The sequence below is a fragment of the Corythoichthys intestinalis genome, chromosome 2 (genome assembly GCF_030265065.1).
Source record: "Corythoichthys intestinalis isolate RoL2023-P3 chromosome 2, ASM3026506v1, whole genome shotgun sequence".
Lineage (NCBI taxonomy): Eukaryota > Metazoa > Chordata > Actinopteri > Syngnathiformes > Syngnathidae > Corythoichthys > Corythoichthys intestinalis.
The window spans coordinates 9,956,928-9,974,677 of NC_080396.1; the positions used below are offsets into that span (position 1 = coordinate 9,956,928).

The 17,750-nt window shown below is 37.3% G+C and overlaps 1 protein-coding gene across 3 annotated transcripts in view; it reads right to left on the reverse strand.

The window, feature by feature from the left end:
- The window catches only part of LOC130912336 (FERM domain-containing protein 4B-like), a 95,943-nt gene that overhangs the window by 42,234 nt on the left and 35,959 nt on the right, over positions 1-17,750 (reverse strand). For all 3 annotated transcript variants that reach the window (XM_057830362.1, XM_057830360.1, XM_057830361.1), the window contains exons 8-11: positions 14,649-14,732; positions 14,488-14,553; positions 11,354-11,411; positions 11,204-11,290 (exon numbers count right to left, since the gene is read on the reverse strand). In XM_057830362.1, the coding sequence (XP_057686345.1) occupies positions 11,204-11,290; positions 11,354-11,411; positions 14,488-14,553; positions 14,649-14,732 (295 nt within the window). The remainder of the gene's footprint in view (positions 1-11,203; positions 11,291-11,353; positions 11,412-14,487; positions 14,554-14,648; positions 14,733-17,750) is intronic.

Here is a 17,750-nt window from a genome sequence, read left to right on the forward strand (position 1 = left end):
CGGAGAGTCGGGGCAAACTGCCCGTTTGTGTGTGTGACATGCACGGACAGTGCGTGCATGCTATCGATCCATATAAACTTTGAATATAAGCCTAAACGGGGATTATTTATGTCTGTTATTTGTGTCCTCCTTTTGAAAAGCAAAATGATATCCCTGGAATGGCGGATGACAGCCAGCATGTGTGGCCATTTGTTTTGATGCTTCTTGCTCAGCTTGCTCGGCGCGTGTCGGACTGCAAATTACTACGCATGCGTAATACTTGTATGGTCTCAATGGACAAAGGCAGTCTGAACGGGCACGCCAAAAAAACAGATATGACCAAAAAATTGTATTTGTGCATTAAGACTCAGTTAAAATATGCACTAATGTTGATATATTTGGTTTAATGAGTAAAACTGTTAATTTTTGTTGTTTACCTGCAATTAAATCACTTAAAAAAAAAAACAACAACAAAAAAAAAAAACAAGATCAGACATTGAGATGTGACCATTTCTTAATAAAGAGCTGTATATTTAATTGGGGTGGGCTGATATTTTTCACATAACTGTAGATGACTTTGTGCTGAAAAAAAAACCTATTGTTTAATAATTAAAAAAAAAAAAATTAAGCATCTTAAGCAGTTACTCACAATGTTACTCGTTACTTGAGTATTCTTTTCACCAAATACTTTTTCACTTGTACTTGAGTACATTTTTGATGACTATTTTTACTTTTGCTTGAGTAATATTATTTTGAAGTAGTGCTACTTTTACTTGAGTAAAACATTTTGCTACTTTATTCACCTCTGCTCATATATGGAAAAACACTTGTCGAATTAGCTGGGTGAGGCAAAAGTCAGGTGCGGCTTATAGTCCAAAAATTGCACTACTGTATTTATCAGTAATATGGTTAAAATGAATGGAAATATGAATATTTATTGTACTTGGTGGCAAGTTTTACAATGTGCACCCCTAAATTTTCTATTTGCAACTTGCAGAATACAGTTAAAAAAAAAAAAAAAAAGGTCTAGACTGTCGAGTGCCATGTAATTCGCTGCTTATATTTGAGATAAAACGAGGCAATCGTACATTTATATTCGTTAGGAGACAAAACGGCCTTCCTAATGGAACTATAAGTACAAAGATGAGTTTGACACCACTGTTGTAGAAGGATAAAGAACTCATTCACTACCATTTACAGTGATAGACATCAAAATCATAAGGATTGGATTGGCTGGCATTGAGTGATCATGTTTCATTGCCACGGACGACAATAGAAGTCCAAACCAATTTGGCTGGTGGACTGGCCTCAAACACTTGGTCGCTGCCGGCAAAAGCGGATCTTTAGGGGGGGTCTGGGTGGCCGAAAAAGTGTCATTGCATGTAATTGACTTTCCTATATATAGATAAAGTTGTAAAGCAATAAAAACTGCAACAAAAAAGAATGAAATGAACAAAAAAACATTTTTATAATGGTCAAAATGATTTTTCGAGCACCTTAGACAGTCATTTGCTTTGTATATAATTTAAAAATATATATACATTAGAGAAAAAATATTTTTTAAATGATTTTTTTTCTTTGATTGAAAATATATTTTTTTTGATTGAAGCAACTTTTTTGGTGATTGAATGATTTAGACACAAATGTCCTAATCATAATATGGCCCAAACACAAAAAAAGATTGCTTCAGTCAAAGAAATTTTTTTCAATGAAAAATGAAGTGTTCAGATGCAAATTTTTCAATCTCAAATATTTTTTCGCATTCAAAGTTTTTTCTATAATTGAAAATTCTTTTCTCTCTTTTCAAAAATCTTTTTTTGATTGAAGTGATTTTTCTTTTTGAAAATCTATATTTTTTGAAGCAACTTATTTTTTTTGGATTGAATAATAAAGAGAAAAATGTCCTAGCCAAAATGTGTCCCAAAAACAAATCAGCATTACTTCAATCAAAAAGTTTCTTCAATCAAAAAAACTTGACTTCGATCAAAAAAACAAAAACAAAAAAAACAAAAAAACAAAAACAAAAAATCAAGGAAAAATAACTTTCATATGCATTTTTTTTTTGAGTTTCAAATTTATTTTTGCATTCAAGCACATATTTTTTTTGATTGAAGTGACTTTTTTTTGGTTGAAAATCTATATTTTGATTGAAGCAACTTCTTTTTTTTTTTTATTGAAGCATTTTTTGGGGGGGATTAAATAATAAAGACCCAAATCTACCTCCACATGGCTCCGCCCAGGGGATACAATTTTTGACTACATTGGCATAACACTGGCAGGCGTACCAAATTCAATGGATGACGATCTTGGCAAAAAGTATTGCCTAAGCAGCCTGATTTAGAATTCCCCTCAAAAATGATGGGAAACAAAAAATGCTCATTGTCAACTTATTATTTTAAATATTCTTGTAAGGTAATTTTACTGCTGACACTGCGTTTTGGGATCATCAACATATTGTGCCCCCCTGCTCCAAAAGTCAAACTCCGCCTATGACTGCCGACCTTCCCGGTCAAAATGTATTGGACGTTTAGAGCAGCCAATAGGTTAAAACACTCGTGCTAGTTATCATCAGAGCGTGATGTACAACAATTCAGGTGTTCAGAAGAGACGAGACGACCACATTAGACAATCATAGTCATCACTAAATGTTCCATGGCTCACCGACCAGGTGCTTAATGACAACAGACAGATTTCAAGTCATTAGTGACTAAACGTTAAGTCTCGTCGAACGGTGAATGACAAACGAAAGTTGACAGCATGGAAAATATGACACAAAAAAAATACGCTCAGAACTGCATTAAAAATACTATATTGTAAGCGTAAAAAGAATCAAAATTCCACGTCTTACCCCTACAAAACGTCTTTGGCTTGAGGTCCTGTTTGTCGTTATGAAATCCTTTCAGGCCTGACTGTCAACACAAACTACGTCCGCGTCATGTCAGCTCCTGACTTGCCTCCTCAGGTATTCTCATGCATGTTAACGCCCAAAGCCATCCCCTCTTTTCCTTCTGCTGTGAGCAGCGCCCTCCCCTTCACTCCCCTTCAGACACTTGCACAATACAAGCTGTCAAAGTAAAACCGCACCAATGAGTGCATGTCACTAGAATGCATTGTCTTCATGTGACACATATTGCAGTATTTTCACTTCTAATTGTTCCCTTGTGTATGTGTCACTCTTATTTAGTACAGTACGTCTCTGTCTCTTGGCACAAATGTGTCAAAATCAAGGAACTGGGGCCAAATCATGGCCGCCAAGTCATGCCAGCCAAGTCAAGTCTGACAATAGTGGAGATAATGTTGAACTATTTTAGTGCCATAGCAATGACATATCGAGTTATGTGGCTTTTTTCATTGTGCTGTAAACTGAAATGAGTTTCTTACTGGTAGATGTCAATCTATTTGAACTGGGGCTGTGACAATATATCGAAAAGGTGATATATCGCGATACTTTGCGGCCCATATTGGTTATCGATATAATCCCACCAAGAATCGATATATGGTGGAAAACACAGACAAGACTGAAAAAGCAGTTTCTTCTCTTGCACCCCTCTTTAAAATAAATTAGGGCTGCAGCTATCGAATATTTTAGTAATCGAGTATTCGACTGAAAATTCTATCGATTAATCGAGTAATCGGATAGAACATACAGTTGTGGTCAAAAGTTTACATACACTTGTGAAGAACATAAAGTCATGGCTCTCTTGAGTTTCCAGTTATTTCTACAACTTTGAATTTTCTCTGATAGAGTGATTGGAACAGATACTTCTTTGTCACAAAAAAAATTCATGAAGTTTGGTTCTTTTATGACTTTATTATGGGAGAACAGAAAAAAGTGATCAAATCTGCTGGGTCAAAAAATATACATACAGCAGCGCTAATATTTGGTAACATGTCCCTTGGCCATTTTCACTTCAATTAGGCGCTTTTGGTAGCCATCCACAAGCTTCTGGAAAGCTTCTGATTGAATCTTTGACCACTCCTCTTGACAGAAATGGTGCAGTTCAGTTAAATTTGATGGCTTTCTGACATGGACTTGTTTCTTCAGCGCTGTCCACAAGTTTAAGTCAGGACTTTGGGAAGGCCATTCGAAAACCTTAATTCTAGCCTGATTTAGCCATTCCATTACCACTTTTGATGTGTGTTTGGGGTCATTGTCCTGTTGGAACACCCAACTGCGCCCAAGACCCAATCTTTGGGCTGATGACGTTAGGTTATCTTAAAGAATTTGAAGGTAATCCTCCTTCTTCATTATCCCATTTACTCTCTGTAAAGCACCAGTTCCGTTGGCAGCAAAACAGCCCCACAGCATAATACTACCACCACTGTGCTTGACGGTAGGCATGGTGTACTTGGGGTTAAAGGCCTCACCTTTTCTCCTCCAAACATATTGCTGGGCATTGTGGCCAAACAGCTCGATTTTTGTTTCGTCTGACCACAGAACTTTCCTCCAGAAGGTCTTATCTTTGTCCATGTGATCAGCAGCAAACTTCAGTTGAGCCTTAAGGGGCCGCTTTTGGAGCAAGGGCTTCCTTCTTGCACGGCAGCCTCTCAGTCCATGGAGATGCAAAACACGCTTGACTGTGGACACTGACACCTGTGTTCCAGCAGCTTCTAATTCTCGGCAGATCTGCTTTTTGGTGATTCTCGGTTGAATCTTCACCCTCCTGACCAATTTTCTCTCAGCAGCAGGTGATAGCTTGCGTTTTCTTCCTGATCGTGGCAGTGACAAAACAGTGCCATGCACTTTATACTTACAAACAATTGTTTGCACTGTTGCTCTTGGGACCTGCAGCTGCTTTGAAATGGCTCCAAGTGACTTTCCTGACTTGTTCAAGTCAATGATTGTTCAAGTCAATAATCACTCACAAGAAGTTGCTAATTCGTGTTGCTCTATGTATATTTTTGACCCAGCAGATTTGATCACTTTTTCTGTTAACCCATAATAAAGTCATAAAAGAACCAAACTTCATGAATGTTTTTTGTGACAAAGAAGTATCTGTTCCAATCACTCTATCGGAGAAAAATCTGAGTTGTAGAAATAACTGGAAACTCAAGAGAGCCATGACATTATGTTCTTCACAAGTGTATGTAAACTTTTGACCACAACTGTATATTTTATTATGTAAAGAGAAATTATAAATATACAAGAAAAAACAAGACATTTCAACTAATATTGAACCATTTTCAGACAATGTTTTTATTTTCGATGTATATTTTTGAAAACGGCTAACAATTGCATCTCAGATGTGACTAGGAAAAAGAAGAAAAAAAACAAATTCATGGCTTTCACTCAAAAAGCTTCTACTGTAGATCTAATAAAAAGAAATCTTATTTCCTACCTAAAAATGTTATTATGCCTAATAACACACATCACTTAAAAGTTAGGTGTTTTTCCCATGTGTGTCAACTGAATTTCCATTTGTGTCAAGCTATTTTTAAGTTCTAGTTAATCAAGTTTTAAGTTAGTCTAAATTGTAAGTAGGGCTGCAACTATCGATTATTTTAGTAGTCAATGAATCGATTAACTAGTTAGTTCGAATAATTGAGTAATCGGATAGGGAACATGAAAAATTCAAATACCTGAGCTGAGCCTCGAATGGTATATATATATATAAGAAAAAAAGAATAATAAGGCTCTATGTACAACAAAAGAACAATGGCTAACTTACATAGCAAAGGTCCACTAGCTTAAATGCTACAAACGAACATTTTTTTTTTTTTTTTAACAATGCTCTTAACAATTGTTCAGATGCACATTCCAGCAAAAAAAAAAACAGCTAAATAAACCTATAAATTAAATTACGAATGCATTGAAAAAAACATTAGCTCAAACAAAAACTTGGCGTATGTTGGTCTTAACATGGAGCAGCTGGAGTCAGCTATGAGAGACTAGAGGGCAGTGTATCCACCAAAATCTATGAAACTAAATGCAAACACTTTCAAAATAAACATTTACAACGCCACTTTAATTAAACGAATACTCGAAGCAGCAAAATTTAACTCGAATCTTTTTTTCTAATCGAATACTCGAGTTAATCGATTAATCGTTGCAGCACTAAAACAAACGGCTGTATTTTAAGCCAAAATAACTATTGTTTGATAGAACAATATGTCTATATGCTGCAATAGCAGATTCATGTTGCATTAAGCCCCCGAACTATTTTTAATTTGGCCGCTTTACCCTGGAAACCCCTTTTTACAGACGTCGCGCAACCGCTTTTGTTTCAACCCAGCCATAAAAAGAAGGTAAGTAAAATATATTTCTTATTCAAAATGTCTGTCATTTTTAGCTTAGAATCATTCATTGATGTCTAATATTTCGTTTACAAAAAAAAAAAAAAAAACGACTAGAAAATTTTTCACATATTTCAAACTTTTAACCAAATTACGTCACAATGAAAAAATGGTGTCTGTAAGTAAGTCGCGGATATCTACCTCATAACTATGGCTTTTAAATTTTTTTTTTTGTTACTGTCAAATTTCCCCCGATAGGTTAGATGATAAATAATCGATCCAAACAAAGATAATTGGAAAAAAAAGTTTAAAAGGGTAAATATATGACAAAGAAAATCTCGACCACTCCTTGATGTCTGCGAATTTTGCATCACGACCCTTGTTATATGACAATGTTTCAACCATAAAATCCCCCCAAAAAACAGCTGTGGCTATTCACACCTGTGTCTTGACACTCGATGATACATGCTAGTTTTTGGATCAAAACAAGGTAAGGACGCGATAACATCTTGTTAAAATCATGGCGTCTTTAATTCTGCTCTCGCATGCTCTCACCTCCAGTTAGGGTTTTGCTGTTTATTTATTTATTTATTTTTTGGTAAAAATGCCCTCCAGTTTAAAAAGATTGAGATTTTAATCTTTCCAATGATGTATCACACATACATATAGGACCATTTTGAAATTTGGCCAAATTGGGGGTCTCAAAGCGGAACTTCAAGTCACCTGAGTGTTTTCCGCCATATTGTTTTAAAAAAGGTGTCATTGTTTAATTAAAACAGAAAAAATGAACCAACAGGTTGCTACCAAAATCTTCAATTAGAATTGTGTCGACGTAAACCCGCTGGCTGCCATTGACTGATCTTGACATCCAATTTATTTTGACTGGATTGGACGTCGAGTGCCGTCAATGGCACTGAAACCAGAGCATTCACAGCCAGTCTCTTGTGGGCTTTTACAGGTTACTTGAAAGGATTTTTCTGTTTATTACCTTGTAAAGTAAAATATTGTAGAATGATTTCCTAACCCATGTATGGATAATTGTTGTATCGCCATATCGTGAGCCTTGTATCGCAAATCGTATTGTATCATGAGCTACCCAGAGGTTCCCACAGGGTTCTTGCACGATTTTAAGTCAACATTTTTAAATCTTATTTTGAAACAGTACAGTCCCTGAAAAAAGTCTTGTCGCTTATCCTGTTGTAGAAACAATTGCTAATAACTAGGGCTGTCAAACGATTAAATTAATCGAGTTAATTAAGGCTCAAAAATTAATTAATCGTAATTAATCGCAATTCAAACCATCTCTAAAATATGCCCTATTTTTCTGTAAATTATTGTTGGAATGGAAAGATAAGACACAAGATGGATATGTACATTCAACATACGGTACATAAGTACTGCATTTGTTTATTATAACAAATCAACAAGATGGCATTAACATTATTAACATTCTGTTAAAGCGATCCATGGATAGAAAGACTTGTAGTTCTTAAAAGATAAATGTTGGTACAAGTTATAGAAATTTTATATTAAAACCCCTCTTAATGTTTTCGTTTTAATAAAATTTGTAAAATTTTCAATCACAAAATAAACTAGTAGCCCGCAATTGTTGATGTCAATAATTACACAATGCTCATGGGTGCTGAAGCCCATAAAATCAGTCGCACCCAAGCGCCAGCAGAAAGCAACAAAACTCCAAAAAACACAAGTAACAAGTGGACATTGCACTGTGCTGTCATTTTAATCTGTTTGAGCGGGGCATGTGCGTTAATTGCGTCAAATATTTTAACGTGATTAATTAAAAAAAATAATTACCGCCCGTTAACGCGATAATTTTGACAGCCGTACTAATAACCCGACTTTAAATTACAAAATTTGTTTCAGAAATGGCTCATATGAAAGCTAAGACCCTCCCAAATTATGCTGAATGTACAAAAATATATTGGTTTGACCGAAAAAAGATTTATCATTTAATGAAGAAATGAAGGTCAAATTTTGGCAAGACAAAAGTTTTGTCGCCTACAGAAAGTGGTGTGAAAATTGAACAAAAAAATATGTTACATAACATAAGCGAATTAAGTAGTGGTGCTGTGAGATCCAACTTTAATATTTTGTATGACTTCCTTGGGCTTGAAGGACTGCATCCATGCGGTTCCGCAAAGATTCATACAATTTATTGATGAAGTCATCAGGAACATCAAAGAAAGCAGTCTTGCATGCCTCCCAGAGTTCATCAACATTCTTGGGTTTCGTCTTCCATGCTTCCTCTTTCATCCTACCCCAGACATGCTCAATGATGTTCATGTCCAGTGACTGGGCTGGCCAGTCCTGGAGGATCTTCATTGTGTCAGGAATACGCGGACAGGCAGGTGGTGTGGACCCAAATACAGGGAAACAAAAAGCAGCCAGGCAGGTGGTGGTGATCTAAAAAAATGTTTTAATAATAACAAAAACACAAAGTACAACCAAAAGTACTGGGGATCAAAAAGGCAAGGTTCAAACAAAACTTACTTTATCGGAGGGTTGAGTACACGGGGGCTTGGACAGGACCTTGACTTTGACACAGACAATGACGCAACAAGAAGTGAAAAGAAACTGGGAGCTTATATACACACAGAGACGAGGGGTAACGAGACATCCAGGACCAGATGGGGGACACAGAAGGATGCAGATTGTCGGATACTCTAGGAGCAGGCACGACAGGTGAAATCAATGGGTATTCACAGGAACACACTAGGAGGGAACCAACTCAAAACCTAACAGATTGAAGTATGCGATGGAGCACCATCCTGCTGCAGAATTTGTCCCGTTTTATGGTTAGGAATGTAAGAGGCAGCTAAAATTTGTTGATATTTCAGACAATTTATGTTGCCTTCCACTCTGCAGATCTCTCAGGGTGCAGACAATTAAAAAACTGCGTGGCCTTTGCCAAGGCCCTCAGCCTGTCAAAAGGATGGATGCTGGAAAAGTGGCAAAAGGTGGATTTTTCAGATGAATCTTCCAATGAATTACTCCACAGTCGCCGCAAATATTGCAGGAGACCTACGGGAGCCCGCATGGATCCGAGATTCACTCAGAAAACAGTGAAGTTTGGTGGTGGTAAAATCATGGTCTGGGGTTACATCCAGTATGGATGTGTGCGAGAGAGCTGCAGGGTGGAATGCAACGTGAATAGTCTGAAATATCAACAAATCTTAGTTGCCTCTTACATTCCTAACCATAAAAAGGGACAAATTCTGCAACAGGATGGTGCTCCATCGCATACTTCAATCTCTACCTCAAAGTTTCTCAAGGCAAAAAAGAGCAAGGTCCTCAAGGACTGGCCAGTCCAGTCACCAGACATGAACATCATTGAGCATGAGCATGGAAGACGAAACCCAAGAATGTTGATGAACTCTGGGAAGCATACAAGACTGCTTTCTTTGATGTTCCTGATGACTTCATCAATAAATTGTCCTTCAAGCAGTCCTTCAAACCCATGGAAGTCAAACAAAATATTAAATTTGGATCTCACAGCACCAATACTTAATTTTCTTATGTTATGTAACATATTTTTGTATTTGAAGTACATTTTTTGTTCAATTTTCACACTACTTTCTGTAGGCGACAAAACTTTTGTCTTGCCAAAATTTTACCTTTTTGTCTTCGTTAAATGATAAATCTTTTTTCAGTGACACAAATATATTTTTGTACATTCACCATCATTTGGGAGGTTCTTACCTTTCATTATGAGCCATTTCTGAAACCAATTGAATAATTAAAAGTCAGGTTATTAGCAATTGTTTCTACAAAATGGATAAGTGACAAGACTTTTGTCAGGGACTGTATGTAAATATCCCATGCTAAAACATGGACACCTGCGGCTTATCGTCTGGTATTGCAAATATGTGGATTTATTTCTAAAATTTAGTGAAATTTAGCCATTGCACTTTATAATCCGGAAATAACGGTAATTAGTTATACTCTAACGCCATTATTAACAACACTGTCCCCAATACCGATGACGTAATTTTAGTGCCGTATCGGTATCGAAATCAGTGCAACACTATTGACAAAAACGATGAGTTTGAATACACTCGGTTTAGCAAGTTAAACTAGAAACTGCAATTTCTGGAGAAATTACTCTGTGTGTTTGCTCTGTGGTGATACAGATCTTAACCCCGCCCAGGTTGGCTTGGGGACATTTCGGGGACAATATCAGGTCACTTCCTGTTGATTTGGGGACATTTTTTTTTTTTGCCATTGAAAATGAATGGGAAAAAAATTGGACGTCCATGGATGTCAATGGTATTGACTTACATAGGCGTCAATGGAATCCAAGTACATTAGCATCAACAGAATGAAAAAACATGATTAAATGCCATTGGAAATGAATGAAGTTTGGACGTCCATGTACATCAATGGCAGCACCTTCTATAAGTGTCAATGGAAGTGGGGAAGTTTGGGGGACATGTCCTATTGACATCGTGGTCATTTTCTGTTGATTTGGGGAAATTTTGTTTTTTCCCCATTGAAAATGAATGGGAAAAATTTTGGCGTCTTTGGCTGTCAATGGCATCGACTTACATAGGCGTCAATGGAATCCAAGTACATTACCATCAATAGAATGGACAAACATGCCCGCCGTTTGCGGCGCAACGGAAAATTTTTCGGAGCCGTTTGAAAAATTCCCTGCGTCGCGCAAAAATTCCGGACGTGTCGATACTTGAACAGTGCCGATCGGTCAAGCGGTTCGAGCTGCGCGGCGCGCCGAAGGAATCCCATTCAAAAAAAACAAAAACAGAATAACATTATCTGGGTCTTTGAAAAGACCCAGATAAGTATCTGAAATATGCTCCATATTCCACAAAAAAAAAAAAAACAATTTTAGTTTCTTAAGCAATACATTTAATCTGAAGCAGAAAGGATGACTCTTCGCATTGAAAATGTCCTGTTAAGTCATCTCCGCAGACACGCCCATTTGAATAAAGAAGTGTCAGATGATATTTACCTTTCTAGGTTTCAATTTATCCTGTAGATCATACTGGCCAATGCCTTTATAGCTGATCCCAAGCCACCATGGAATCCCTTGTTTATCCTGTTAGTTGGAAAAAAATGTGAGCATCTGTTCAGTTTCCAATATAAGGACATTTACACCTACCTTCACTTCATAATAGTGGACACCATATGTCGGCAAGGATTCCACAAGCGTCAAATACCTACGATGAAAAGTGTTATTAAAACTTTCTAACATCTAGACGTTGGTATTAACACGTTACATTTACTCTGTTACATTTACTTGAGTAAAATTTTGAGAAAAATGTACTTCTACGAGTAGTTTTACTAAGCCATATTATTTACTTTGACGTGAGTAGATTTGCGAAGAAGAAACACTACACTTACTCTGCTACTTTTGGCTACACAAGTCGTTACATTTTTCCTGTTCACTCTCCATATTAGATGTACCTTTTTTTCCAGTGATGCCAACAGTAGCTCTACCAATTTCACATATGAGACTTGGCAACAATAATCACATGACTCCGTTATTCTGTGCTGGCCAAAAGTATTGGCACCCCTGCAATTCTGTCAGATTATGCTTAATTTCTCCCAGAAAATGATTGCAATTACAAATGCTTTGGGAGTAATATCTTCATTTATTTTGCATTCAATGAAAAAACACGAAATAGAATGTAAAAAAAAAAAAAAAAAAAAATCATTATCATTTTACACAAAACTCCAAAAATAGGCCGGACAAAAGTATTACCACCCTTTGAAAAATCATGTGATGTTTCCCTAATTTATGTAATTAACAGCACCTATTACTTACCTGTGGCACATAACAGGTGGTGGCAATAACTACATCACACTTGCAGCCAGTTAAAATGGATTAAAGTTGACTCAACCTGTGTCCTTGTGTGTAACACATTAAGCATGGAGAAAAGAAAGAAGACCAAAAGACTGTCTGAGGACTTGAGAAGCAAAATTGTGAGGAAATATTGGCAATCTCAAGGCTACAAGTCCATCTCCAAAGACCTGAATGTTTCTGTGTTTACCGTGCGCAGTGTCATCAATAAGTGTAAAGCTCATAGCACTGTGGCTAACCTCCCTAGATGTCGACGGAAAAGAAAAACTGACGAGAGATTTCAACGAAAGACTGTGCGAATGGTGGATAAAAAACCTCGACTAACATCCAAACAAGTTCACACTGTCCTGCAGTCAGAGGGTACAACAGTGTCCACCCGTACTATCTGTCGGCGTCTGAATGAACACGAACTCTATGATAGTATAACCAAGAAGACCCCACTTCTGACCCAGAGACATAAAAAAAACCAGGCTGGAGTTTGGCAAAACTTGCCTGAGAAAGCCAAAAACGTTTTGGAAGAATGTTCTCTGGTCACATGAGACAAGAGTCGAGCTTTTTGGCAAAAGGCATCAACATCGAGTTTACAGGGGGGAAAAAAGAAGGCCTTCAAAGAAAAGAACACGGTCCCCACAGTCAAACATGGTGGAGTTGCTTTGCTGCCTCTGGCACTGGACTGCTTGACCGTATGCATGGCATTATAAAGTCTGAAGACGACCAACAAATTTTGCAGCATAATGTAGGGCCCAGTGTGAGAAAGCTGGGTCTCCGTCGTCCGGCAGGACAATAACCCAAAACACACTTCAAAAAGTACTAGAAAATGGCTTGAGAGAAAGCACTAGAGACTTCTAAAGTGACCAGCAATGAGACCAGACCTGAATCCCATAGAACACCTGTGGAGGGATCTGAAAATGGCAGTTTGGAGAAGGCACCCTTCAAATCTCAGAGACCTGGAGCAGTTGGCCAAAGAAGAATGGTCTAAAATTCCACAAAATATTAAATGAGATGGTTCACTTACCGTATTTTCCGGACTACAAGCTGCTACTTTTTTCCCTCAGTTTGGGTCTTGCGGCATGTGCAATGATGCAGCCAATTTGTGTATTTTTCTGACGGCCGCCAGGGGCGCTCGCGCACGGAATGTGGGAGTGAGACACGTGGAATATATGTGTCGAGGAAGACGCTAGTTTGCACTATTACCGGTAGTTTAACTTTGTGCGTTGTGCATGAATAGAGGTGGCGGACCCTAGTCTTTGTGCATGAGTAGAATTGGCAGACCTGCATCATGGAAAATGCTAGAAGAAATTAAATTGGCCATCCGAGTTGTATGGGAAGCTTTGATGACGAGCGGCGAGAGATCGTTTGCCAAGACTCACCGCATGTGAAGAGCAGTTTTTGCACAGGTTTGCCGGGGGAGCCTGGCAGCGTGAAGCGCGAGGAGGACGGCACAGGCTGGGAGTGAATTTGCCTCATTATGGGAGACATTGAAGGTGACAGAGAAGGAGAGACTGAGTAGGTGCGTGGCGAAGTGCATCTGAGTATCTTCATATCCAACACTGAGGGTGAAGACTTCCATGGTTTGAATGCACAGGAGGAAGATGAAGATTGCTAACAAAGACTTTTATGTTTTTATTAACCAGCACAATTAGTGCTGCACCGCCATGCTAATGCTATGTAACTTCCGTGCCGCTGCTATATAACTGCCGTGTTTGCCGGTGCTGTATGGAACGAAAAGTTAAGGTGTGTTATTAAAATTTTGAAAACTGTGTATTTCTTTTTCAATGTCTCTTGTTGCTAAGTGGCCACACGCGGCTTATAGGCAGGAGAGGCTTATGTATGTACAAAATGGTTTTTCCTATAAAAATGTACTGGGTGAGGCTTGTAATCAGGGGCGCCCAATAGTCCAGAAATTACGGTACTTATTTTTCCCCCTTCTGTCATTTTTTTGTATACTATCCTCATTGAAATATGAAAACCTATCATTGTTAGGGATGATTTTAGTTAAAGCAGACACTGTTTTTTCATCTGTGTGATTTTGACAAAGATCAGATCACATTTGATGGGGATTTTATGCAGAAATTTAAGAAATTCCACATGATTCAGATAATTTTTCATATCACTTTAACTGTCAAGGAAGTGGCCCGAAAGTGACTCGGAATGGCCTCCAAAATCAACACTAAGCGACAAAAGTCATCAAAAGTAAGTGAGATTGAAATTTCTGAAGACAAAATAGCACATTGTCATATAACGGCTCCTGTGCGATTCCCATATTGATTCATCTCTAACCGCTGATGGGAAAAGGGATTCCAGCAAGACAAAATGAAAAGAAGGCTTGTGCGCGCGGAGGAGAGTGATTAATGAGCTGAAACCTTTCCAACATTAATTAACGTCTCAAGCGTTTCAACAAATCAATGTTTTATTTTAACTTCAACACTTACTGAACAATGGCCTGTCCTCTGGAGACTCCTCGGAGCTGTTTATAATAGTCAATAACGCGATCTTCACTGTATTTGCATAAAGAAAAGGAAAGTTTATTCAAGTTTAATTTGAAATTCAATTAAAAGTGTACCGCTCTAATCCAGATTAGCTCGAAACATACCAGTAGGCAAGCGATGGATGCTCTTTGAGGACTTTAGTGGGAAGAGTGGGAAGTTTCTTTAAATCAGCTCGAGTGGCCTCATCGCTGTGGAAGACAAGATGAATGAGTTGACTTGGAACATTTTTCTTGAAGGATCATTCATTTCATTTTGATCGATATAATCCAGCATGCTTGCAGGAATTATTGTACACTTGCTTTTCGTGGGGAATAACAATAAATAGTCTTTGGTATCTGGTTGGTAGCCATAAGTGAAGTTTGACTTTTGGGGCGGGGGGGGCACAACATGTTGATGACCCCCGAAACGCAGTGTCAGTAATAAAATTAATTTACAAGAATATTTATAATAATAAATTGACAATGAGCGTTTTTTTGTTTCCCATCATTCTTGAGGGGAATTCTAAATCAGGCTGCTAAGGCAATACTTTTCGCCAAGATCATCATCCGTTGAATATGGAATGCCCCTTGATGTCGTGCCAATGTAGTTACCCCAGTCAAAAATTGTATCTGCTGGGCGGAGCCATATGGAGGTAGATTTGTGTCTTTATTATTCAATCCAAAAAAAGTTGCTTCAATCAAAATATATATTTTCAATTAAAAAAGGGTCGCTTTAATAAAAAAAAAAAAAAAAAAAAAATGTGAGCGCAAAAATAAATTTGAAACACAAAAAAAATGCATGTGAAAGCTATTTTTCCTTGATTTAATTATTTTTTTGATTGGAGTCAAGTTTTTTTTTTTTTTTTTGATTGAAGCAACTTTTTTGATTGAAGTAATGTTGATATATGTTTGGGCCACATTTTGGCTAGGACGTTTTTGTCTTTATGATTCAATCAAAAAATAAGTTGCTTAAAAAATATATATATATTCAAAAAGAAAAATCACTTCAAAAAAAAAAAAAAATTTTCAATCATAGAAAACATTTTTGATTGCGAAAAAATATTTGAGATTGAAAAATTTGCATTTGAACACTTAATTTTTCATTGAAAAAGTTTTCTTTGAAGCTTTTTGTGTCTGGACCATTTATGGGTAGGACATTTGTGACTAAATCATTCAATCCCAAAAAAAGGGAAAAAATCAAAAAGTATTTTCATTCAAAGAAAAAAATCATTTGAAAAATAAAATTATCGTGTCCTAATTTTTTTTCTTTTTTTTCTTCTAATTTTATGCAAAGCAAATTAGGACACGGCAATTTTATTTTTCAAATGATTTTTTTCTTTGAATGAAATGACCGTCTAAGGTGCTAGTCACATGATCTGTTCGAAAAGTAATTTTGACCCACTATAAAAATATATTTTTTTGTTCATTTCATTCATTTTTGTTGCAGTTTTATTTATGTCCGTCAGAAGGGGTCACGTCACGTCATTTTCAAAGTATCGGCATCGGCAAAAAAATATCGGACATGCCTTTTTTTAATATATATATATTTTTTATTTTAATCGTTTTCTAATTGCATTTAACGTTACAGACAAAATGTCTTACACGCATCCAGAGTAGTTTTTGGCTTAAAGTAGGGCTATCAAGTTTATTGCGTTAACGGCGGTAATTAATTTTTTTTAATTAATCACGTTAAATGATTAATGCATGTGCTGCACAACCCACTCACGCATTGTCACGTTCAATCTATAAAAGCACCGTTTTACCTATAGATAGCGCTAAAAGGCAGCATATAATGAGTAGAGAGAATTTTGACAGCCTTTGGAGCCATTTTTTATGTGGCTAAAGCCTTACAATACCTCTCTCCGCAATTAAAAATTAACGTGGGAGGCAATGTGGGGAAGAAAGGTAATAGTTGATCATTTTCTTAACACCCTATCTTCTTTCCCAACACAGAGAAGATATATAAATTGGTGCCCCTACGCACAGTCATGGTTGCACTTCCCATCATGCATTTGGGCTTAAATGGCTGCAGTATCATTTACTGAAAGCGCAGCAAATACACTAGATGGCAATATTTAGTCACAATATACAAAGTCACATTTATCCTTTAAGAATTACAAGTCTTTCTATCCGTGGATCCCTCTCACAGAAAGAATGTTAATACTGTAAATGCCATCTTGAGGATTTATTGTCATAATAAACAAATACAGTGGTACCTCTACATACGATCGCTTCGACACACGAACTTTTCGACATCCGACGTAAAATTTGACTCGCCATTTGTTTCTACATCCGACGACATGCTCGAAATACGACGACAATGGCAGCACCGCAGACGAATGCACGGCGGATTTTCTTGTGTGACAAATCAACACAGGTTTCAGAAAAGGTTGGTACAGGTGGTGAAACAAGGAAAAAGTTGATGCTTACCTTCTAAATGAAGATGCAAATGACAGAAAAATATGAGCGTGGGGTGGGCATCCGTGAAATGGCTCAACAATACATCTCCACGGTCCTCCTCCGACCATCGTTCGCCAGTCTTTATAAGTTAAGCTGACAATTCTTATTGTGGTAACATCTCCAAACAAATCGCCAGCTTCGCCAAGTTTTCATCATTTCTTTCACAACTTATTCAATACAAAACGCCTGCTGTCTGCCGCAATTGACGGTGTTCTCAAGAGAACATTCAAAGTGAAAGTGAAACTCAAGCTCACCGGTCCGTCTCTGGCACGTCAGCCCCGCGGTGCGTTCAGGTACACAAAAAAACGTCCGCCTTATTAGAACCCGATTCGTTATACTATTACAGGAATTATTATTATTCTTTTTATTATATTATTCCAATTTTGATTTATAATTTATTTGTTTTGCTACGTGTAATTGCCATTTGTAATAACACCAGCAGTATTTTTTAAGGATTTAGTGCCGGTTTTTGGGCTGTGGAACGAATTAATGGAATTATAATGTATTCCTATGGGAAAATCCTGCTCGACATACGACCATTTCGACCTACAAACAAGGTCCTGGAACGGATTAACTTCGTATGTAGAGGTACCACTGTACAGTACTTATGTACTGTATGTTGAATGTATATATTCGTCCGAGTTTTATTCGTTTTTTTTCTCAATGCATTGACAAAATGTATATGATTGGGAAAAATTATCGGGAATGATTGGAATTGAATCGGGAGCAACAAAAAAAAAAAAGCAATCAGATTGGGAAATATTGGGA